We start from the raw sequence: 22279 nt of genomic DNA, 5'->3' as shown, positions 1-22279 counted from the left end.
TTCGTAATCCTTTCTTTGCTTGACGAATTCGATACTATATTGAATATAAAAGGCATAGAATGCTGGGTTATTCCGAGGTAGTCACTCCATGTTCGGCTTTGAACAGGAACCTTTTACGTTTAAATGGTGCAACGTCATATTACGTAAACCGATGATAAACCCACGTGAATATCATGCTTTGATTAATGTGGAATTAATGAATTAATAATGTCAACAAACTGGTTTCAAATCATGATCAATGCATAAATGTTTCCCTTTATATCATTCAACTTTCTGTCCTAGAGCATCTTAACCCTTACTTTCTTCGTTCAACATTTCTCATGATCTGATCTAAACAACGACTACATAATGGAAGGCTATCACTTGCATCAAAATAGACCTCCTCAACAATCTGCTCACCCAAAACCTCGCCACGCCGTAATCGACATGACATCTTCACCTTCCCCTTCACCCCAATCATCTCCAACTCCCATAGCTCGATCTAATGTCGCATCGAATACTCTGCCGCGAGTAAATGGATATGCACCTTACGAAGCTTCCAAGCTGTCACTAAATCAGTACAGCAATCCTAATCCATTAATGCCCTCTTCCTCTGCAAACAAAATCATGGATCCATTGAATTTTGATACTTTCGGCTCCTCCTTACCTTCTAAGGCTTCAAAGTCATCAAAGTCATCTTCAAGTAACAGAAATGGCCCATCTACCCCAGCTTGGGCTGCCTCAGGTCATCTACATCGCCAAGCAGTAAGAGTAGATCAACCCACACATGGTGAACCTAAACATTCGACTCCCAATGGATACAGCAGTTACATAAAGCCCGCTACACCTAATGCCTTCCAATACCAGCCCATCTCTCAACCGAAGCAAATCTTTTCCCAATCTTCTCGTCAATCCGCACTCCCTCCGACCGAACAATGGCCAGCATGGGTGCAAAATGGACAACCTAATCCAATCTTGGTACACAATAAGCCCGTTCCACCACCCGTAACGAAACATACTATTCCTGTAGAGATAGATGATACGCCTAGAGAAGAGTTCAACATTGATGCAGTACCGATCACTGCGGAAGATTATCAAAGATATAATGGCGATGCTGATAAGCACATGCAGGAGCTTCTTAGTGGTGCAATAGGTGATGGGGAAGACGAGATGGGTGATGAAGGACACAAGGAAGGAGATGATATCATAGAGGGTTTTGCAGATGGAATGAAGTTGATGCCGCATCAAGTTCGGGGTGTTCGATGGATGCGAGGAAGAGAAACTGGAAGGAAGTACGGAGGGATCTTAGCTGACGTGAGCTGTTAGCCTTGGTGAAGATTAAGGGTATTTGGCTGACTCGCTTTTACAGGATATGGGGTTGGGGAAAACTGTACAAACTTTAGCCAGGATCGTGGAAGGCAAAACGACCTTAGCGGAGAAAAGGGCAGGATTCAAAGCTGGCACTTTGTGAGTGATTCCCTTCCTTCCGGCATGTCTCTCATGGTGTATATTTAGTGCTGATTGATCCCTTAGGATCATCGCTCCGCTTGCTGTCATGGAACAGTGGGCAACGGAAGCGAAGACCAAGACCAAACCTGGGCAGTTGAAAGTGACCACACACCATGGACCAAGTAGAACAAAGTGTGAGTAAACTTATGTTCTGCTAAATCATCGCACTTCTTCTGGAAACACGTCTTGCTGGGCTTATGCAAAGCTAAGCTGATAATGCGAATCGATATGTAGCTGGAAAAACTCTCGAAAAGTTTGACGTTATTATAACGACTTTCCAGACAGTTGCCTCAGAATTCGGGGTTTTCGAAACGACAGCACAAAAGCGATTAGACGAGGGGGATTCCGATTCTGATGTCGAGACTGGTCGAAAAGGTGCTGGAAAAGCTAAAAAGGCTAAAAAGGCTGCTTGTCCTCTCTTTGAGGTAAAATGGTTAAGGGTTGTTGTGGGTACGTGCATGTCTTGCTGCCTTGGCGATCCCTCGTTGTCTTCCTTTCGCCTCAATCCGCTCCAAGTTGCCGTGATCAGGCCCCTAATCTCAAGGTTCTGCCGTACTTGCTGCGTTGCCGCTGATAAGCCACCCGTAGACGAAGCACAAAATATCAAAAACAAGAATACGCGAGCTGCCAAAGCTGCAGTAGCGTTGAAAGCTAAGTACAGATGGTGCTTGACGGGGTGAGTTGATCGGACAATGACATGAAGATATCATGCTCACATTGGCTCCTTGTCATAGTACCCCTATTCAAGTAAGTTCGCATTGGGCAACGAGTGGACGCGCACGCTTACGCATCCGAAACAGAACAGTGTGGAGGAGCTATACTCTCTCTTCAAATTCCTTCGAGCTAAACCCCTAGATGATTGGGACAATTTCCGAGATCGAATATCGTCATTGATCAAGGACGGTCGAACGAAATTGGCAATGAAGCGATTGCATGTCATCTTGAAGGCAATCATGTTGAGGAGGACCAAGGATGCCACGATAGGTAGGTGTAGGGTTGCTAGCTGGAACACCTAAGCTCATATACGAATGTCACGACAGACGGGAAAAAGATTCTCAATCTGCCGGGGCGTACGGTCAGAATTACTCCGTGTGATTTCGATCCTGAGGAAAGAGCCTTCTACGATGCGCTCGAGAAGAAAACGGAATTTACGTTCAACAAGGTCAGTTAGCAATTCCTGAAATTTTGGAGCGATGAACTGATGGTTGACATGACTGCAGTTCGTCAAAAGCGGCACGGCTGCAGCGAATTATACTTCAGTGTTGACCATGTTGTTGAGACTTCGCCAAGGTGTGTCAGCTATAAATATCGTGTCGAATATGAGCAAGCTGATGAGGAGGGATTCAGCATGTGTACATCCGTCCCTGGTCACAAAGTCTCTCACCACGGACTCCGATGCGCTTGGTGACGCCCAAACTCAGCCTAAGGAAGTGGAAACTACAGATCAAGCGGATGAACTTGCCGATCTGTTGGGTGGATTAGGTGTAGCTGGGGGAAAGACTTGTCAAATGTGTTTCGTCAAGTGAGTGAGCACCTCCCCCCAATGGAGTGTGCATATGACTGATATACCGTTATGTTATCCAGATTACAAGACCAAACTTCAATTCATTGCGAAGGATGTGCGGATATAGTGAAACAAGCTGAAGTCAAAACGAATGAAGGCGGATTACCACCCATCTCGGCCAAAATTAGAATGTTACTGAAGCTATTGTCGGACATCGACGAGCGATCCGGGAGCAAAGAAAAGACGATTGTCTTTTCGCAGTTCACTAGTTTTCTAGATCTCATAGAGCCATTCTTGAAAAAGGATAATATTGCTTACGTCAGGTGTAAGCTTCGAAAAACATGCTGTGTACTTGGTGCTAAGCTGACGCATCATGTAGATGACGGTTCTATGAGGAATGATAAGCGTCAAGAATCGTTGAATAAGATAAAGAATCATCCTGAAACGCGGGTGATTTTGATATCTTTCAAAGCTGGAAGTACAGGTAAGCTCTAGTTTTCTGGTCTCATGCTTGGAAGCTGATCAGGGTAATCTCAGGACTGAATTTGACATGCTGCAATAATGTGGTTTTGATGGATTTATGGTGGAACCCCGCGTAAGCTAGCTTGCTGCATTTGTTCAACATTGTAGCTGATAGAACATGTGCAGGCTGGAAGATCAAGCATTCGACAGAGCACACAGGTCAGCTTGACGAGACCCGTGCAGTCGGACAACCAGCTGACAGAAATTAATATAGATTGGGACAAAAGCTCGATGTGAATATATTTAAACTCACCATCGAAGAGACAGTAGAAGATCGTGAGTGCCTGTTTCTCCGACACGAGTTCTCCAGAGGAGAATGTTGATAATCATCAAATGTTATAGGTATACTCGCACTACAGAATAACAAGAGAGAATTGGCCAATGCCGCATTGAGCGGTGAAGGAGCAAAGGGAATTATGAAATTAACAATGAATGACATTATGAGTAAGGTTCATCGACCCCAATTCTACAAGTCTCTTACTGATAATTCTGTGGTAGAATTATTCAAACGAACGAGACAAGATCCGGATGATGAGGATTCAGACTCCGATTAGCATTTAAACTCTGATTAGCATTTAAACTCTGAGTAGCATTTAAACTCTGATTAGTTTGATCCACCAATTACATATCACTGTGTACTTAGGTTTCGGTTGTATATACGGTTTGTGGTCATTGTCATTGATATTACGAAATTATGAATTCACGATGTCCAGTAGTCATACAAGATTGATTTCATCAAGATTGCTACAAAGATCAACGTTGTTCATCCGACCCCCGGTCATTTGCTCAAGCTTGAAATCTCTTGTTAAGAATTAATCACCTATAGAAGAGATGCATTCGATATCAACAAGCGATTATAAGTGAACCATCCGCAAAACAAATTCCCAAAATAAAATTAAAATCTCGACACGATTTACTCTGATGGTTGAGGTAAAGCCAGTCTCTTCTTGAGCCTGGCTTGATTGTTCCTAATTCTAGGATGATCATTTCTTCTTCTATCTGGGTAAGTGATTGAACAAAGATTGGGACAATCAGGGAAGCCGTTCAGACTAGAATGATACAAAGTTCCAGCCTAATTAGGGGAAGAAAACAGTATATTAGCATCCCCTCATTGAATTTCAGTTTAACTCACATCATTGTAGTAACAAATACTATAGGTTCGGGCAGGCCTATTTCTATATGCGCACGCTGAATTGAAAACAAATCACAGAAAATTGTAAGCTTTATCTCAGAAGTCAACATTGGTATGCCTGGTTCAATTCACCGTACGAAACTACGTCTCCGTAAATGGTTGTTTGATACGATCCACGATAAACGTTAGTTTGATCTGCACCATAAGCAGTACCTGAATTATCATTATTGGTTTCTGAACATCTATAAATTGGACCTTTGGAATTTTTTTACAAAATTTGAGATTTATGAGCGAATTATACATTGTTTCTTCATGTCATGATTTCCAAATGATAACTTACGATCATACAACGTATCCCTTTTAGTGACAGCTTGAGGTGCAGGACTGCTCATAGGATTAGGAGTTCCTTGAAAATTGTAATTACGACAATTGTCAGAATTGTCACTTCTAGGATGAAAAGATAGGATCCCATCATCAATGGTCTAAAATTAAATCATTAACATTTATTAAGACCTTGAAAATGTTTAACTTACACCTGTTGCTTGATAGTTACATTCGTAGCTGTATTGTGAGGTACCATCAGATGGAGGTGGATATCTAATCGACAAGAAATATTCAGGAAACATTTAGCTCATTTTCATTAAATACTATACGCACGTTACTTTACAACTTACAAACATTGAAGCTGAATAATATTGTTTATGGCAATTGATATAATTTCTACACCTATAAGACCATCTCCATTTGCACTTGTGTCTGGACCTGTATTGTAAAATTCAACAAGTGAGCAGATTAGACAAATGAAACAGTTGAAAGATATTTCCCAAAAAAAAAAAGTGAAGAAAACAAAAATAAGATACTAGAAGCCACACTTACAACCATGAAAATTTTCTGCCAAAGCACCTGGACCATTTGCGCAAACCGGATCTACAGCTGCTGATGATAAACCAAGAATGGCAAAGGCGAGGGGTAGGCTAATGATGATATTATTGAACATCTCTGAAAAAAGGGTATTTTATTGCTAACAAGGCGATGTTTTCACTTTGACGTTTTGTTGCGAGAGATGAAAGTTCAACTTTGTCAATCTATCTGACTATTATATATATACCCATTTTTTTCAGCTCAAATCAGTCTTGTTTACCCCCTTTGTAGGAAGAAGACTTACTTGATCCCGGTCGCTTTGCTCTGTTGCACAACGATATGAAGCCATCGTATGCAACTCTAGGAGACCCATATTTTCAACAAGAGATCAACGGGGAAGCTGATCAGGCACGCGAAACCAATCCGAGGATGTAACCCTGATATCTCCGTGTGCTGAATTTACCCTGAGGGCGTCGGCCATCGGAAGAAAAAAAGGGTCATTTTTGGTTTATTGGATGATGGCAAGAAATATGAATTACCGTGATCTGCGGATATATTCAGAATTCGCTCTTGGGTGTGATATTGCTGCAAACAAGGTCGCTTGCAGCTATCACAACTCTGAGTAGGACAAGTAAAGGGGCGAAAGCTAGTGGAATAATGTACATGGTACTGATCACATGCAGTCGAGGTCGATGAAGGTGGATTGGAACAGCCAAAACAAATGTGAAAGAAGGGTGGGAGGAGTCTTATATAGGGATAAATCTGCATACAATTGCTTATTAACAACGTTTGATTATCGACAAGATTTGTTGACATTTTAATCGTGAGGACATCGTCCCGAAGCTTCCTGACCAAGGTCAAACAGTCATTGGTTCCTGCTTTTGCGTTAACAGACAGGAGGTCTTCATCGAGGTCGTGCACGTGTCGTTTCGGTTGAATTGTTCATCCAGGGAGGAGCGATGTTTAGGTCAGGCACCCGATCAGCAGCAACGTGATGTGTCCTGCAGGGTACCTGAAAGCCCCTAAATATTCCTGAAACCCAAAATACTGGGTCCACGAAGTAAAATCCAATTCAACCACCAAAATAGATGTCTCAGAATGTAACCACCTTTTGACTCTGCAACTTGTAACACAATCTTTTGACCTATAATACAGCATCCTTTGTCAGATATAGAAGGCGAGTGAGTAGTGACAAGCTGCCTTAAAACGCTACAAGTGAAGAGATAGTCGAATAATCGAATGACGTAGTATTTTGATGTCATATATTGTCCAACTCAACCTTTGACAGGCCATCCTTTCTCTTGAGTAGAAGCTACAAGAGCGTTAGTGGGTGCTCGAGATTGCGAGATGGTATATAAGGCATGATTGGGTTGAACCCTCCCACAAATATTCGTCACATCACAATTCACCTCATACAATCAAACTTCGAAGTTCTCGTAACAAGAACCCGTATTCCTTCTAGCTTTCCAAGTATTCCCGGATATCTTTATCATCTTTTGGGCAATTCAACATGGCCGATCGCAGAAATTCAAGATTCGTATATCTCAGGGCTGAGCACAGGAGGAGAGTCCCCACCTCTTCGACTGCCTCTACTGAGTAAGTTCGAGTCTAGAAGGGCTTCGTGTTATGCCACGTCGGCCGCTTTTTGTGCAATGTAACGCAGTTATGGGCAGTGATTTCAGACAGGCTGACATTTTGAACCGACAGTAATAGGATGACTCCCACTAGCGACAGAGATGACTCCACTACCGGCACAAATTCAATGAAGAAGTATGTGATCTATGGAGGGATCGCGCTCCACGCCACATGTTTGGGCTGGCAAGGTCACAAGGCCTTCACAGAAGTTTTTGGAGAAACCCCTCGTGTTGACATTTCCACTCTAACCGCAAATGGTACTATCTGCTCTCACTGTTCAAAGCTGATTGAAGATGCTACACTCAATTGTACCACCGTTGATGAGAATTCTGAATCTCCGACCTTCGTTGATCATCCAGCTGTTGGAGAAAATAGTCAGGATAAAGAACAGCTTCAGATTATTTTAGTTCCTCAATTCTTTGGAAGTAAGGACGATACTCCCCAGCAAGGTCAGGAAATCATCATCATCGATAATATTCCAGACAAGTTTCGCAGAGAAGCGAACAGCGACACCGAAGTCTCGCAAGATGCCTCACAAGAAGGCAAATGATTGAGCCTCTATCCATTTAACTGGTAATTGACTTCACAGATTAGCTCAGACATTATTCATAATTGTTCTGCTATGCTTCCTTTTTTTCCCTGATCCACTGCAATCGTTATGTATATTCCCGTGTCTGAATGTATAGATTTCTTCTGTTTTCGATCAATGGATGCAAGCGTATCAGAGAGCTTGAAGCTGAGGTCAGAGGTGTACTCATTGATATGAAAGGATCGGTCCAAAAGTGAATGACGTATAATCTTGATGTGATTTGTGGTATCACTAATCTTTTGAGGGAATCGTCCCTTTTTTTGAATAGAAGCTGTCCAAGCGAAGGCGAGCTACTCGAATGTGTATATAAGGCATGGCTTAGTCACAAGCCTGTCAAAGATTTCTCATTTCCCAACGTATCTTCGATCTTCGATACAACAAGTACCAACCTAAATCACCCATTATTCCTACTTAATTCGATGACCATATCAAGATAGTCTAATCATGTCTACTCAACCTACCACCCAAACGCCTATGAAAGAGTCCTAGGATTCAATAGAGGTAATACGTTGCCCATACTGTTCACAATGTCTTGAGGGCACCGATGGTCAAGAGAAGAAATGGGTTACGCCCCTCCTCGTGGCAGGGGTAGTCGCCAGTACAATATCTAACGCCTACATCGCAAGCCAAATGCACAATGAAATATATGGAGCACAAGGTGCTGATCAATCCAATTTGACGATGACCAACACCGGCTCTGCTCTCGTGTCAAACGCCACTGGCAACTATCCCATCCCATATGGAACCTGTCCGATTCACCAACCCACCGACAATTACACTGTTTATACGGCTGGTGAACATTGGGTAAATAAAGATGATGTCTTTGGCGACGTAGAGGACGGACAAATCTACATTCCTGAAACCGCCCATCGAGAGGGGCACAACTCGGAATTCCGTGGTGAATCTGGCAAAACTTCGGAATTCTCTACGAAAGGAAGGAAATGATTAATATCCTTCTAAAAGCATCCAGTCTTCATCGGATAGCTCGGTTGATTTAAATCATATAGCTTATAAGGTCCAATTCATCATTCTGCAGATTTACTCTCCCACGTCTGATCGTGTACATAGCCTCAGTACTAGTAGTTAACATTTGAATGCAAGATTGCAATTGCAGTGCAAAAGGATTCTAGATTAAAAGATTAGCAGATTAACCGCTTATATAATCAATATCCTATTTTCAGCGAATGAATTTACCAAGATAACTAAACATATATTTTTATTAATTCTTCATTCATTCATTCATGTGCTAACATATAGTTGCTTACGTTACAAAATTCATCATCAACGGATTGCATTACAACAATGAGCAACATCAAGACTGCCGATGTCAGAGCTTTGCTCTTTGATATGGATGGAACACTTTTAGGTATGTCATAAATCTAATCTTCCCACTTTCAAATAAATTCATATTGATTGATTTAAAACTCACAGATTCCACTCCTGCTGTGAATGCTACATGGGCATATTTCGCACGAGAATATGATTTGGATCTACATGAAGTTTTAAGAAGTGAGCATAACGAAATTCAATCATCTATACGATTTTGTCATTAATGTCATATTGTATTCAGCTTCTCACGGTGTACGAACAATAGATAATATGAAGAACTGGTGTGGAATAACAGATCCTATAGAATTAAGAGATGCTGTTGAATTATTTGAAGGAATGATAGTGAAAGAAGCTCAAGATTTACAAGCTGCTGGAAAAGATGGATTAATAGCTTTGCCTAATGTATTAAATCTGTTGAATAAGGTGGGTAATCATTTGGCTTTTAATTCAATCCAATTAATCATTTCTTCACCTGCCCTTCGCGCTGTACTCACTCCTCTTACATATCCTCTTGCATTGGCTCCCTCCTCTCTCCTCCTTAAACGCCTTGATTCCTCATTATCACCTTACCATATCCGCTAACTCTCCTTCTTCCTACCTTCAAAGCTCAATACCTCTCCTATACCAGTATGGGCAATCGTAACATCCGCAACAAATACCTACGCTTCAGCAGCATTACCAACAGCAGGTATACCTAAAACACCAAAATTGATAACTGCAGATGACGTTACTAAAGGTAAACCTCATCCTGAGCCTTATTTAACAGGAGCAAAAGCTTTAGACGTGGATGTAAAAGATTGTAAGTTTTAAATCTTTTTATAATTCTAAATCATCATAATCTGGAATTGAAAGAGAGACCAAGTTTTAAATAAAATGATAAAACTGACTTTGTAAATCTAGGTATCGTTGTAGAAGATGCTCCTTCCGGAGTAAGATCAGGTGTAGCTTCAGGAGCTAAAGTTTTAGCTACCTGTACTTCGCATACAAGGGAACAATTACAAAATTTAGGTGCAGAATGGATAGTAACTGACTTGTCCAAGTAAGTGGCTTGCAGCCATTGTGCACTTGCACGCTAGAACTCGAAGAGTATCATGCTGACGTGCCTTTACAATGCTTAGAGTATCTTTCGAAGTCAAGGATGGTAGAGTACAACTCCAAATCGATGAGACCCCATAAAAAGTCAGATGCGCCATAGATATATAGATGATTCCTGTCAGTAACGATATAAAATCACAATCATGCATTACGCTCAGCATTGATTACCTACATGTATGGAGTAAAAGGGTATCTATACAAATGATAGGTCCAAACAAATAATTCCCCTCGGAAAGACTACGACACCTCCAACGGCCCGGCCACCAGAGATGCTTTCCAGACCTATCACATCATATCCAATGAGCTACCAGAGTATACTTCTTGGCAAGATTCTCGGCTGCTCACCTGACACATCCCTCAAATCACTTATCTAACTCATACTTCCCAACACCTTGAATGCAAGAGCTTTCAATATCTATCCGAACGTTATATGAGCTATGCGGCTCGCGGGATCGTACAGAACACGACAGCTCACTTCTGCTTTTTGACCGGCACCTAATTCTCTAAATACCTCTCCTACTGCTCGACCTTTAGCATCTCGTATAGCACCTAACCTATTTCCAGCGAATCCTAAAATCCCACCATGAGATCATAATCAGTTAAATCGATCATGACAACCAGGCGACATCCAAAAACTGAACAGTAAAAAGTGACCTACCTCCTGCTACAGCACCCGGTACATTCGCAACTATATAACCTATCGCAGCGCCAGAAGCACCTCCAACCCATGACCACCATGGTCTTACATGAGCTACTTCAGGAGCAAGCCTGTATCAACCCGTTCGTCAGCTATGAAACGAAAAAAAAGCGACCGGTAGTTGATAAACCAGGAAGAAATACTTACATTTCTTCGAAAACATCTCCAAATACTCCATGAGCATCAGGTCTAGCTCTAGCTCCATTGGCAGATCCAGAATTTGGAGTTGCCTTTTCACTTGGTCCAGAATTAGGTGCACTTGTACCAGTTGCATTTTGGAAGAATTGAGCGAAATTCTCAAAGAAATTACCAGATGCTTGTTCTTGTTCAAATTCTGATGAAGTATCATCTGTAAACGCTGAACTTGGTCGAGAGTTGAATAACGCATCATATTCTGCTCGACGCGATGGGTCGGATAAGACGTAGTATGCATCTGAGACTATTTGCTGTAGTTCGAGTCGACAATGAGCTAGAGATTGACGATTGAAATCAATGTAAGGCTTACGAATCGTTCTGTCGCTCTCCTTCGTTCTTGAGGAGTAGCATTTCCAGGTAATCTATCTGGATGAGTTTTAAGTGACTCTCTTTTATAGGCTTGACGGATTTCGTCCCTAATACAGAACGAGCCGGCATTAGTAGGTGATAAGCCCAACAGAAAGGCAAATTTGAACCTACGCTGTGGCTTTGGGTGAGACATTCTACATTGGAGAGATACATTGTCAGTCATAGGGTTTTGCAGAGTGTTGCAGAATCAAGAACTTACAAGGATGGAGTAGTACTGAACGAAGGACAATGAACAGTGGTCAGCTTCACTGATCACCTAAGGGGAGACTAAGAATGAAGCTGACTTACTTGTGGTAATGAGGATGCCATCTTGCCCTGTTTGAAACCAACTTGAATAAGTGTGAAGAGAGATAGCGATAGATATAAATATAGATGAAGATGTTCGAATTGTTTTGGTTATTGCTGGAGGGTTAAATGTTTGATGACGTAGGAGTAAGGTGGCAAATTCAGAATGGAGATCAACTATATCTCCGATTATCACCAAAAGTCAATGTCATGATGTTGAGATGTATCCTTCGATGATCAAGACTTTTGTAACGAATTCGTACATCACCAGAATAGACCTCGACAAGACGAAGAACAGGAAATATGTCGGGAGACGAAGATATGACATTAACACCTTTATCGGGTACTGTTGAATTATCCTTCGATACGAGAAAAGGAGGTGCATGGGATGATAGAGAATTAATTAGAGCTAGTGAGGCAGCTATGAAGGAATTTCATGTGAGTGTAAACACTGTGCATCTTTATGAATTAGCTTGGGGAGGTGTATCAATGAGCAAAAGGGACTGTGAGCTGACTTGTTTTCTGATGGAATAGGTACATCATCCTGGACCTGGATCATGGTTGGATAAAGCAACTGCTGCTTTAGCTGCTGGACATAAATTACCTGGAGCAGATGATTATGGTACATCGTGAGTAGGTTCTGCCTCAATATAACAGGATTATCTATCATTGTCTTGTCGCTAATGACAAATTTTACTCAATTAGTTGGTATTCTGCCTCTTTACCTGAAAATCAACCTGAAGCTGAAGCGTCCACTTCAACATCTATTCAAACAACTCAAAACACTAACAAAAGAAGACGGACCAAGAAATTGAGTGATAGTAATATCAACGGAGATGTACTTAACCCTTACGCACCTCAAGAAAGTATTGACAGAAGAGCTTCACCAATATATCAACCTGGTTCACCAAATAATCGACCAATTGATTTAGGTCCATTAGATAGTTCAGATGAGGAAGATGATGAGGAAGAAGAGGAAGATGAATACGATGAAGATGCAGAATGGGATTTACCCAATGGCCATAATCAAAACAATCTAAATCCAATTAAATCAAATAACCAAGGCGGGGGAGGAGGGTATGACCAACTTTTCCCTTCTTTAGGTGTATATCCACCTGGAGGTATAAATAAAGAAGAAGCTTTAGGATATGCAATGACTGCTCAATATTGGGCAGGATATTGGATGGGTGTTGCTCAATCCTCTTCTTCTGCTCCATATACTCCCTTTGCAAATCAAGGTCATCAAGTTGAAGTTCCCGATAATCATAAAAGAAAATCAGATAAAAGGAATAGGAGGAAGAGAACACAAGTTGATTTCGTAAATGATAACCAGAATGACGAAGATGAAGAAGAGCATGGTTTGATCGGTCCAACTATACCAATGGGAAATGGGATAGAGCATGAAAGTGGAAATAATATACGAATTACAAGGAAACAATTCGATAGACCTCCTATTGAGCTGCGGCGATAACAGCCTGTAAGATGAAGGTCCTGTATATGATGCCGTATCACCCACTGGGATAGCTTAGCTTATTGCACATGTATATAATATATCCTTAAATCTCATGCTTGGCTTGCCGGACAATTCCTTCACTACCCAAGCATTCTGCCCAAGCTGTTTTTGACCATTCCTCCGACCAATTGACCACCAATACCACCCAATCCGAATCCCATAAGATTCCCGCTTGCTGCTATCCCATTCGCCCATCTTTTCTGAGCATCACGATCAGCATACCTGCGCGGCATGTCAGCTATTGTTCCAAAATTGTGCATGAATTAGCTCACGTAAATCCTAGCAGATTCGAAAGGTTAAACACCAGAGCTAGCAATACTATCGGTAAGAAGCTATGCGAAAGATGAGATAGACGAGTTAGATCACATAGAGTCGACTTTGATGAATCGGACAACTCACGATACGTTGAATTTGAGCAACGATACTATTAGCAAAGCTAGCCATCCTATTGGATATGAGTAGAGGGCAATCTAGGTCATGCGATATAAGCTCTTTCTTGCGCGACAAAAGGCGTCACGAGAGCTTACCCAGAACATCCTACGAAAGACTGGTCATCAGCTATATCGAAGAACATACGAGGATAAAACAGCTTACTTGGCATCAATGACATTAGCAGGTCTCGAAGGCTAGCAATCAATGCTCCTTTAGTTAAAGTCATATCCCAATGAAACGTGAACACACAACTAACATCTCTAGATTCGAATACCCAGGAACTTTCACCTTCTTCATCTACTTCATTCCAATACCGTAAGCCGACAAGGGTACGTCCTGCGACATTCTGCAGAAAGACCGAGTATGATTTAGCGGGTGAGCATACGACGTGAGGGAGAACGGAGCGTTCCAATGGGTTGAACATTTTCAGTACTTTCTAGACTCACTCTTGTGTTCCAGAAATCCAAGGAGAGAAGCACGACCACCACAACGATCTATAACGAGATTATCAGCTGTCTTTCCGGCGTTTACGTGAAAATGGCAACTGACGCTCAGAACGTAATTATCCGTGACTGCACGGAAAGATAATGTCAGCTTGAGCGCACGATGGATTCGAGTCGTGTAGCAGCAGCTGACTTACATAGTCCACAAAGCACGTACACAGCAATAGCAGCGGATCTGAAGAAATACAAAAAGAGCAATGACATGGGATGTGAAGAAGCTTTGAGTATTCCCCTCTGGCAAAGTATATATAGTCAGCTTGCATTTCATCAAAACACTGACGAGAAAGCTGACTATTCCTCCTTCCTCTGCATTACCTATCCCCGTAGCTGTATTACTTGAATGAGCCGTTGTACCTGGAACCAAAACTACAGGTTCAGAAGGTCTTGATGAAGCTCCAATTTTACCTTTAGGAAATGATGGTGCTTCTTCATCTGGCTCTATTGTACCAGATAGTAACGGGGCTGAAGATGACATCTCGTATTGAATTGAAAGTATGAGAAGAAGAAGAAAAGAGGAAGAAACATAGATATTGGTTAGTGAGGTATAAAGTATTAAGACGCGTTGAGCACGGACTTTGTGATGATGACGAGATTGTTGTTACATCGGAATTGTTTGAATCTCCGATATTCAATACTTCAGTATTCTCAATTACGCATGAATATTTAGTTACACTTCTTATCGATTGTAGCAAAAAGACTATAGATACAGCATCAAGCGCAATGAGCGGACATCCTACAACTGAAGATGCTTTACCAATAACAAATACACTTTTCCCACCTCCTCCAGCATATTGGCAATCATATACTGAAGAAAATATAGATCGATACGAAAGTCTATCTGGAAAATCATTGTTCGAGGAGAACAAGGATACAAGTGAAGCTGAAAATCAAGATGAGCTTGACATTGATATTACTGAGGATGAGAAGACAGAATTAGAAGAATTGAAAATTCGATTAGATGAACCGAATGCAGAATGGATTGAAGAAGATGGACGTTGGATGTGTTTTGGTAATTTATTTACAGTAAGTCATTCGTCCCTTGCCATGTCGTTACGTTTTTAGCTCAACAAGATTGTTTTTTTATGACATCTCAGACTCAACCAAATATACCTACTGTAGAAAGTATAGGTCTACCACAAATGTTTCAATCAAATCAACAACCTCAAGAAACTTTACCTACACTTTTATCTTCATTTTTACATACAATTTTACTTTTATTAGATGTTTTGACGAATTCAGCAAGAACTCCGAATGAGCTGATGCATGCTGGATGGGCTCATGAAGGGGATCAGGTGAGTAACTCACATCCTACTCCCATGCAAGATTTAGCTGACAAGTCTGTGACTGGTAGTATATACAACATTTAAGTAATTTAGCTGCGACAATGATGGTGACTTCAAATCAACTACGACAATTGCAAAGTGAAAGTACGTTAATATTGATAATGGAGAAAGAAATCGAAGAGAGGAGAAGGCAAACTCAACTGTTGAAAAGGTGAGATTGCAAGCTATCTGGACAATTACATTCGCTAATTTCATTGATTCATAGCAAATGTCAGGAGATAGCTCAGAATATCAAACGCTTAAAATCGATCAAACCAAATGAGTAAACTTTGTCTTCATCAAGGGAATCCGATTGAATCCATATGTTGTATTTACGATTGTAAACAAAGATGAGATATGTATAATAGTGCATTAATGATTGATGACAAATATGGAACAGAAGTACAGGCTATACACATGTATATAAACCAGAATAAGTAGTATGGAGTCTCATTCCATCGATTCGTCTTCAGTAGTATCAGGATCTTTATATTGAACAGGCTTGATTGATCTGCTTGATCTTCTCTGCAAATACGGTACAAGTCAGTATGAAAGTAGCTGCACGGGATCTAACAAGGTTCAAGAGACTCACTACTATGGGCGCGTTGACCACATTATGAAATACTACAGTCTGAGTACTGCTTATTCTTCTCGATGATTTAGATCGAGGAGGTGTGATCAATCCATCACCTTTAATTAAAGGATCTTCAATAATCTGAAAATAATCATCATTATTTGATATTATCTCTTTATCAACCTCTTCAATATCCGAATTGAGATTATCTTTCCCAAAATTCTCTTTACATCTATCTTCTAAATGATTAATCAAATCTTCTAAATTATCAATTCTTGTGAGAATTAATCCAATCAAATTAATCAAAAACATGAATAATTGAATTAAAATTGATAATCTAGTTAAAAAATCTGAAAATCTATTTAGATAAATTAATCAATATATCATATAATTCATTCAATCTTTCATGATTTCCAATATTATTAGAATATTTATTATTTCTATAATTTAATGGATTGATAGGTTTCAATAAATCTTCTTTAACGTATGGAGATTCTATATCATCATTTAATTGCAGATTTATTAATCTACCTATAGATTCTTTTATAGCGTTGTATAGTTTATTAGTTTCATTCTTGTGTTTTATGGATGTAGTTTTCTCGTTTGACTTGGTTTTGATTCTGTCTTGATTTTCGATAATTAGTATATTTGTTTCACATGATGAGGAAGATGAAGAAGATGAAGAAGATGAAGAAGATGAAGAAGAAGCACTTGACATTACGAGTACGAGTATGAGTATCAGTATCAGTATGAGTATCAGTATGAGAACGAGTATGAGGATCAGTATAAGTGATACTTGATACTGATGAAGTACCTGCGCTTTCGTCAATGAAGGAAGGAAAGAGAAAGAGAAAGAAGAGGAAAGCAGTGTTGGAGGTACATTCTGTTCTGTTGACGGATCATTCGCGTTCATGTCCACGTCAACGTTTCATTTCCATCTTGGAGCTACATGTCCGTGCGTAAACACGGTTTTAAATTATACTTGTATGAATTATACTAATCCCATATACTTACTGATACTCACTAACCCCACCTTGGAATCTTGAAAATACAGATAAATCAAAAGCTTCTGCGAAGAGTTTATACCCAGAAGGGTTAAAATGTAAATAATCACCAATACCTAAAGTCGAGTTGATTTGATAAGGTGCAGTTGTATTTCTAACAGCGGCATCGAAATCAACGACATAATCGTATTTCCCAGAAGTTCTAATCCAGGTATTGATCTTCTGCCTGTATTGTTCTCTAACTCGACCACTATATTTGCCCAATGTAACATTATAGTCAGGTCCATTGGATGGTGTAATAGTAGCACCGAAAACTGGGATTCCAAATGTGTGAATACGGGTAATGATTTGTTCGTACCCTTGTATGAGTGAATCATATTTAGCTTGTTGAGCTTCTACTGTATCATTTGTATGACCTATATCATTTACTCCATCAAATACCATAGCATATGCAATTCCACTTTGAGCTAAAATATCTCTTTCTACTCTAGAAATTGCTGAAGCTCCACTTCCATCAAATAAAACTTTATTACCATTCCAAGCTTGATTTGCTATTGCTACATTTTTAGCTACATCATCTCCATTGGATTGCATTCTTGCAAATAATTGATCAGTCCATCTATTATTTCCATTTGGTGTACTTCCTACTCCATCTGTAATTGAATCACCAATAATTGCAAAAGAAGATTGTTGAGGTTGAACCCAACCTTCAATTGCTGAAATGAAATACCATTGTTGTCCAGATTTAACATTATTATTATCTAAAGTTGAAATATCAGAATTTTCAGTTTGATCTCCATTTGCGAACCAAGTAGTAGTAAAAGAAGATAAATGTCCTGTAATATTTGTTCCACCTTGTCCAGTTGAAGTATATAAAGAAATTGTAATTTGTGATTGACTTTTTACTGGCATATTAACTGGATCAGTTTTAGCTAAAGCACCATTTGGAATTGAAATCGTTTCATTTCCACTAAAAGTTACTGTTTGAATTGAAGAAGTTATAATTGATGGTGAACCTGTACCACTATTAATTCCAGTTGCATTTCCATCTCCATTAATTATATCTGGATAAGCTACTGTCATATGTGTAACATTTAACGCTTCATTTCCGAAATTATTTGAAAGTGTAATTCGAATTTGAGGAGCTCCAAGAGTTACATGAACTGTTTGTCGAACTGTAGTATTGAAAAATGCAGCCCCGGTATCATTATAACCAGATGGGAGGTTGGCTACTGGTGCTGAAAATGGTGTAGCAGTCCAAATATCAGTCCAATGTTGCTGAGATGAAAGGAGCCATCGAGGTGATAGAGCAAGAGTCACCGATAGGAAGGATAAGCTTGTGAGTATTTGCTGTAGGAATAGCATCTTGACTGCTATAGTAAACAGGCAATAACCGTTGTCGAAATCTGACTCACTGGAAAACGATCTTTCGACAAGGTGACATCCCCTCCAGCTGACCTCTTATATATTGCGCTAAATCATACTTCAAATCCCTCTTGTTCATCTCTAACCAATATTTTCCAACCCCAACCGGGCCTTCTTACCCCGACGGGCCGTAAATTTTGATCATTAAAGACTTGTCAGCTGATCATCTTAATGGACTGAAGCACGTCTAAAGAGTGTAATGACACCTCCACCGGCTTGGCTCATCTAATACAGTTATTAATAACCCAGATTTTCCATTTCGGCGTAACTTTCATGCAATTTCGCCGATCGGATCAGATAACCGGATCACATGGTTGCATTGCACTTATGCAATGCTTGCAGGTCTTCTCGGTATGGGTTTACTGGTTAAGAGTATTTGGGACGTTCGAACGTCATGGCATGTACTATTGCATATCAGAGCATAGCAGTTTACAGATATGTAGCGTATGGAGCAGGTGAGCAGGCTGGTGCCTGAATGGTCATCACCACGCGCGAAGCGGTGTGGCAGTTTATCGATTGTAATCATCCTCCTCTATCTTCTCAATCCCCAGATGAGATTGCAGGCATGGTCATGATAGTGGACAGGTAATGATGATCGTTCTGATTTTCACAGATGCATGATATACGAAAGATTAATATATAAGAGGAAGAATGAATGAGAAAGACTCGAATCTAAATTGACTGGTCATTTCGATCCATTTACTTCTTCTTGGCACCCTGCAGATGAAAACGTTGGGTCAGTAAGGCCAAGCACTAGAACGCAAGAATGAGAAACGGCTTACAGCTTTCTCAGCGGCCTTGGTAACCTTTCCACCTTTACCATCGGTCTTCTCAACTGATTTGATAACACCAACGGCGACGGTTTGTCTCATGTCTCGGACAGCGAATCGACCAAGGGGAGGGTATTCGGTGTAAGACTCCACACAGATTGGCTTTTGAGAAACGAGCTGTAGAAGTGAAAGAATCAGGTTAGCATAACGACAGCAGGTCAAGACAAAGGGAACAGATAATTGCCTTCACGATGGCTGCGTCCCCAGACTTGACAAACTTGGGGTTGGCTTCCATTACTTTACCAGTTCTTCTGTCGATCTTCTCAACCAACTCGGCGAATTTACCTAGTCAGATAGTCAGTACGAAGCAATGACGTTGGGCAAAGGAGGGTCCAATTTACAGGCAATGTGAGCGGTGTGACAATCCAAGACGGGGGTGTAACCTAATAACGAAAGAAACTGTCAATGACTATCCACATAAAGCAGCGCTGAAGCTACTCACCAGCACCAATTTGTCCAGGGTGGTTGAGGACGATAACTTGGGCGTTGAATGAGGCGGCTTCCTTTGGAGGGTCTTGTTTGGTGTCACCCTGCAAAATGAACGGTGTGTTACTATATGCAAATATCACAGGAGAAGCAAAATTTCACCGTACACAGACATTTCCACGCCTAATGTCTTTGATAGAGACGTTCTTGACGTTGAAACTGAAGTGAGATGTCAGTGGAAGAACAAAGGAAGAATAAAAATTGGAAGAAAACTCACCCAACGTTGTCTCCTGGTTGACCTTCGGGAATTTGTTCGTGGTGCATCTCAACGGACTTGACTTCAGTGGTAACGTTGGCAGGGGCGAAGGTTACTATATGAAATAGTCAGCATACCATCGACGACGAAGGAAAGAGATCTACTCACCGACCATACCAGCCTTGATGATACCGGTCTCAACTCGACCGACAGGGACCGTACCGATACCACCGATCTTGTAGACATCTTGGAGGGGAAGTCTGAGGGGCTTGTCGGTAGGTCTGGAAGGGGGCTCGATGGCATCAATGGCATCAAGAAGGGTTTTACCCTTGACTTGACCGGCCTTGGTCTCCTTGACCCATCCTTTGTACCATGGCATGCTAAAGGTGAAAGTGGCAGGTCAGCACGCGCGTGATAATTGCCACATTGATCGAAAGTGGCAGTATATGAAACACCACTCACTTGGCGGATTCCTCCAACATGTTGTCTCCGTGCCAACCTGAGATTGGGACGAAAGCAACGGCTTTAGGGTTGTAACCGACCTTCTTGATGAAACCGGAAGCTTCCTTGACGATTTCGTTGAATCGGTCTTCGGAGTATTTACAGGTGTCCATCTTGTTACAGGCAACAATAAGTTGTCTTACACCAAGGGTGAAAGCCAAAAGAGCGTGCTCTCTGGTTTGACCTTCCTTGGAGATACCAGCTTCGAACTCTCCGACACCGGTGGCGATGATCAAGATAGCACAATCGGCTTGGGAAGTACCGGTAATCATGTTCTTGATGAAATCTCGGTGACCAGGAGCGTCAATGACGGTGACTTGGTATTTAGGAGTTTCGAATTTCCAAAGAGCGATATCGATGGTGATACCTCTCTCTCTTTCGGCCTTAAGTTTGTCCAAAACCCAGGCGTATTTGAAGGAGGCTAAAAAGGTGATCGGGTCAGTGAAAGATCTCATAAAATAATCGACTGAATATTACTCACATTTACCCAATTCGGCGGCTTCCTTCTCGAACTTCTCGATGGTTCGCTTGTCGATACCACCACATTTGTAGATCAAGTGACCAGTGGTGGTGGATTTACCGGAATCTACGTGTCCGATAACGACGACGTTGACGTGTAACTTATCTTTACCCATTTTGAAGTTTTTTTCTGCAAAAGGAGAATAATGTCAGCGAGTGAGCACAAAGGAGTGCAGTTGTCATTGTGAGATGTTGCATGATTAAGGGTGTCACCGAAGAGCGAATTGAGGTGTAAAAATAGAAGAGGAACAAGTTTTCGAAAAACTTTTTCACGCCACTACTTCTTCACTTTTCGCTCCACTCCTCGGTTCACCGAATTTCCCGATTTTCCCTCCCAACAATAAGAAGCATGCTCGTGATAGACGATAATGATACTTACTGTTTTGTTTTGAGGATGAAAGGAGATGATAGAGATAAAAATTTAACAAAAGAAAGAAAGAGAAAAAGAGAAAGAAAGGGGAATGGAAACGGTCGAGTGGAGTATTCGCTGGGGTGTATATGTTATCCACGATACGCTACAAAAAAAAGGTTTGATTCAATTTTGGGATAAAATAATTTAATTCTATTTTATTTGGGAAAAAATCTTTCACTAGTAGTAATAAAACGCCGAAATAGGTCATTTATCGTGGCGCAGAAATTTTTTTTTCCTCTAATTAAACGAGGTTATTACCTAAATCCCCCCTTATTCTTATTAGGTTTTCCCTTCTGGAACTATTAGGATTAGGTTCTATATACTTCCTTCTCCACGCGGTTGAAAATTTGTACCCTTAACACACCTGAAATCTGGAATTTTCAGGTATAACCTCCACCTTAGACGTCCATCAACGTGGAAGGAAAATTTACGTTCCCAGGTCATTCTTTAGTAGATTTCCGATGATATACCTCCACATATAAGGTTAACATGGTCCTTGATCGTCCTGTATGGGATGCGTATGGTCGTACAAAGATGCATACGGCTTGAGGAGGGAAAAAATACAAGATTTCCGGGACATGAAAGAGGTCAAGCGAATCGCTACTGAAACGGTGGAATATCGATTTCAAGTCGATTTGACTTGGTACATCGTGTCATAGACACATCGCTCGTATGATCTGCCAGCGAAAAATGATCGTAGTCAAGTAAGATATGCATCGGCAGATGGAGCTGATTGTCCCATAGATGCTCAATCCGCTAGTACACAAGGAATTGCCACTAACGAGCGAATGAAACGCCTCTAACAGGGTCAAAGGGATCTGCGAGTAGAATTTCATTCAACATTGGTTTCAAAGGAAGATC

General features: G+C 40.9%; 13 protein-coding genes across 13 annotated transcripts; 6 read left to right on the top strand and 7 right to left on the bottom strand.

Moving 5' to 3' along the window:
• Window positions 1-348: 348 nt before the first annotated feature.
• On the top strand, window positions 349-4068 carry I206_100077 (uncharacterized protein; the record flags this gene model as incomplete). Its single annotated transcript, XM_070202121.1, has 17 exons — window positions 349-1293; window positions 1349-1446; window positions 1513-1622; window positions 1723-1938; window positions 2077-2164; window positions 2223-2235; window positions 2289-2472; window positions 2529-2650; window positions 2709-2778; window positions 2836-3010; window positions 3073-3317; window positions 3372-3476; window positions 3530-3587; window positions 3641-3673; window positions 3729-3790; window positions 3857-3958; window positions 4013-4068. 17 exons carry the CDS (start codon window positions 349-351, stop codon window positions 4066-4068), a joined length of 2682 nt encoding a protein of 893 aa, XP_070058222.1.
• A 359-nt stretch (window positions 4069-4427) lies between these two features.
• Window positions 4428-5643, bottom strand: I206_100076 (uncharacterized protein; the record flags this gene model as incomplete). Its single annotated transcript, XM_019159575.1, has 7 exons — window positions 4428-4586; window positions 4647-4702; window positions 4779-4901; window positions 4987-5128; window positions 5180-5243; window positions 5321-5408; window positions 5523-5643. 7 exons carry the CDS (start codon window positions 5641-5643, stop codon window positions 4428-4430), a joined length of 753 nt encoding a protein of 250 aa, XP_019007439.1.
• Window positions 5644-7017: 1374 nt separating this feature from the next.
• I206_100075 (uncharacterized protein) lies at window positions 7018-7692 on the top strand (the record flags this gene model as incomplete). The annotated part of the gene is made up of 2 exons (XM_019159574.1): window positions 7018-7103; window positions 7215-7692. The coding sequence occupies 2 exons, from the start codon at window positions 7018-7020 to the stop codon at window positions 7690-7692; spliced, it is 564 nt and encodes a 187-aa protein (XP_019007438.1).
• A 669-nt stretch (window positions 7693-8361) lies between these two features.
• I206_100074 (uncharacterized protein) lies at window positions 8362-8676 on the top strand (the record flags this gene model as incomplete). The annotated part of the gene is made up of 1 exon (XM_019159573.1): window positions 8362-8676. The coding sequence occupies one exon, from the start codon at window positions 8362-8364 to the stop codon at window positions 8674-8676; it is 315 nt and encodes a 104-aa protein (XP_019007437.1).
• Window positions 8677-9033: 357 nt separating this feature from the next.
• On the top strand, window positions 9034-10236 carry I206_100073 (uncharacterized protein; the record flags this gene model as incomplete). The annotated part of the gene is made up of 6 exons (XM_019159572.1): window positions 9034-9097; window positions 9163-9240; window positions 9302-9483; window positions 9667-9859; window positions 9961-10099; window positions 10179-10236. 6 exons carry the CDS (start codon window positions 9034-9036, stop codon window positions 10234-10236), a joined length of 714 nt encoding a protein of 237 aa, XP_019007436.1.
• A 289-nt stretch (window positions 10237-10525) lies between these two features.
• Window positions 10526-11725, bottom strand: I206_100072 (uncharacterized protein; the record flags this gene model as incomplete). Its single annotated transcript, XM_070202120.1, has 8 exons — window positions 10526-10570; window positions 10631-10725; window positions 10814-10923; window positions 11000-11298; window positions 11358-11463; window positions 11528-11550; window positions 11616-11630; window positions 11705-11725. The coding sequence occupies 8 exons, from the start codon at window positions 11723-11725 to the stop codon at window positions 10526-10528; spliced, it is 714 nt and encodes a 237-aa protein (XP_070058221.1).
• Window positions 11726-12004: 279 nt separating this feature from the next.
• I206_100071 (uncharacterized protein) lies at window positions 12005-13172 on the top strand (the record flags this gene model as incomplete). Its single annotated transcript, XM_019159570.1, has 3 exons — window positions 12005-12139; window positions 12236-12330; window positions 12407-13172. The coding sequence occupies 3 exons, from the start codon at window positions 12005-12007 to the stop codon at window positions 13170-13172; spliced, it is 996 nt and encodes a 331-aa protein (XP_019007434.1).
• Window positions 13173-13294: 122 nt separating this feature from the next.
• Window positions 13295-14624, bottom strand: I206_100070 (uncharacterized protein; the record flags this gene model as incomplete). The annotated part of the gene is made up of 10 exons (XM_019159569.1): window positions 13295-13436; window positions 13487-13546; window positions 13614-13684; window positions 13742-13751; window positions 13809-13840; window positions 13903-13992; window positions 14093-14140; window positions 14196-14218; window positions 14287-14383; window positions 14442-14624. 10 exons carry the CDS (start codon window positions 14622-14624, stop codon window positions 13295-13297), a joined length of 756 nt encoding a protein of 251 aa, XP_019007433.1.
• Window positions 14625-14869: 245 nt separating this feature from the next.
• On the top strand, window positions 14870-15758 carry I206_100069 (uncharacterized protein; the record flags this gene model as incomplete). The annotated part of the gene is made up of 4 exons (XM_019159568.1): window positions 14870-15172; window positions 15244-15441; window positions 15501-15643; window positions 15698-15758. 4 exons carry the CDS (start codon window positions 14870-14872, stop codon window positions 15756-15758), a joined length of 705 nt encoding a protein of 234 aa, XP_019007432.1.
• Window positions 15759-15921: 163 nt separating this feature from the next.
• Window positions 15922-16357, bottom strand: I206_100068 (uncharacterized protein; the record flags this gene model as incomplete). The annotated part of the gene is made up of 2 exons (XM_019159567.1): window positions 15922-15996; window positions 16064-16357. The coding sequence occupies 2 exons, from the start codon at window positions 16355-16357 to the stop codon at window positions 15922-15924; spliced, it is 369 nt and encodes a 122-aa protein (XP_019007431.1).
• A 46-nt stretch (window positions 16358-16403) lies between these two features.
• Window positions 16404-16763, bottom strand: I206_100067 (uncharacterized protein; the record flags this gene model as incomplete). The annotated part of the gene is made up of 1 exon (XM_019159566.1): window positions 16404-16763. One exon carries the CDS (start codon window positions 16761-16763, stop codon window positions 16404-16406), a length of 360 nt encoding a protein of 119 aa, XP_019007430.1.
• Window positions 16764-17055: 292 nt separating this feature from the next.
• I206_100066 (uncharacterized protein) lies at window positions 17056-18414 on the bottom strand (the record flags this gene model as incomplete). The annotated part of the gene is made up of 1 exon (XM_019159565.1): window positions 17056-18414. The coding sequence occupies one exon, from the start codon at window positions 18412-18414 to the stop codon at window positions 17056-17058; it is 1359 nt and encodes a 452-aa protein (XP_019007429.1).
• Window positions 18415-19173: 759 nt separating this feature from the next.
• On the bottom strand, window positions 19174-21122 carry I206_100065 (elongation factor 1-alpha; the record flags this gene model as incomplete). The annotated part of the gene is made up of 10 exons (XM_070202119.1): window positions 19174-19191; window positions 19257-19421; window positions 19489-19589; window positions 19646-19687; window positions 19747-19834; window positions 19898-19949; window positions 20008-20101; window positions 20155-20366; window positions 20449-20908; window positions 20969-21122. The coding sequence occupies 10 exons, from the start codon at window positions 21120-21122 to the stop codon at window positions 19174-19176; spliced, it is 1386 nt and encodes a 461-aa protein (XP_070058220.1).
• Between the last annotated feature and the right edge of the window lie 1157 nt (window positions 21123-22279).

The sequence above is a fragment of the Kwoniella pini genome, chromosome 1 (assembly GCF_000512605.2).
Source record: "Kwoniella pini CBS 10737 chromosome 1, complete sequence".
NCBI lineage: Eukaryota > Fungi > Basidiomycota > Tremellomycetes > Tremellales > Cryptococcaceae > Kwoniella > Kwoniella pini.
This window is presented reverse-complemented; position numbering and strand designations above follow the sequence as displayed.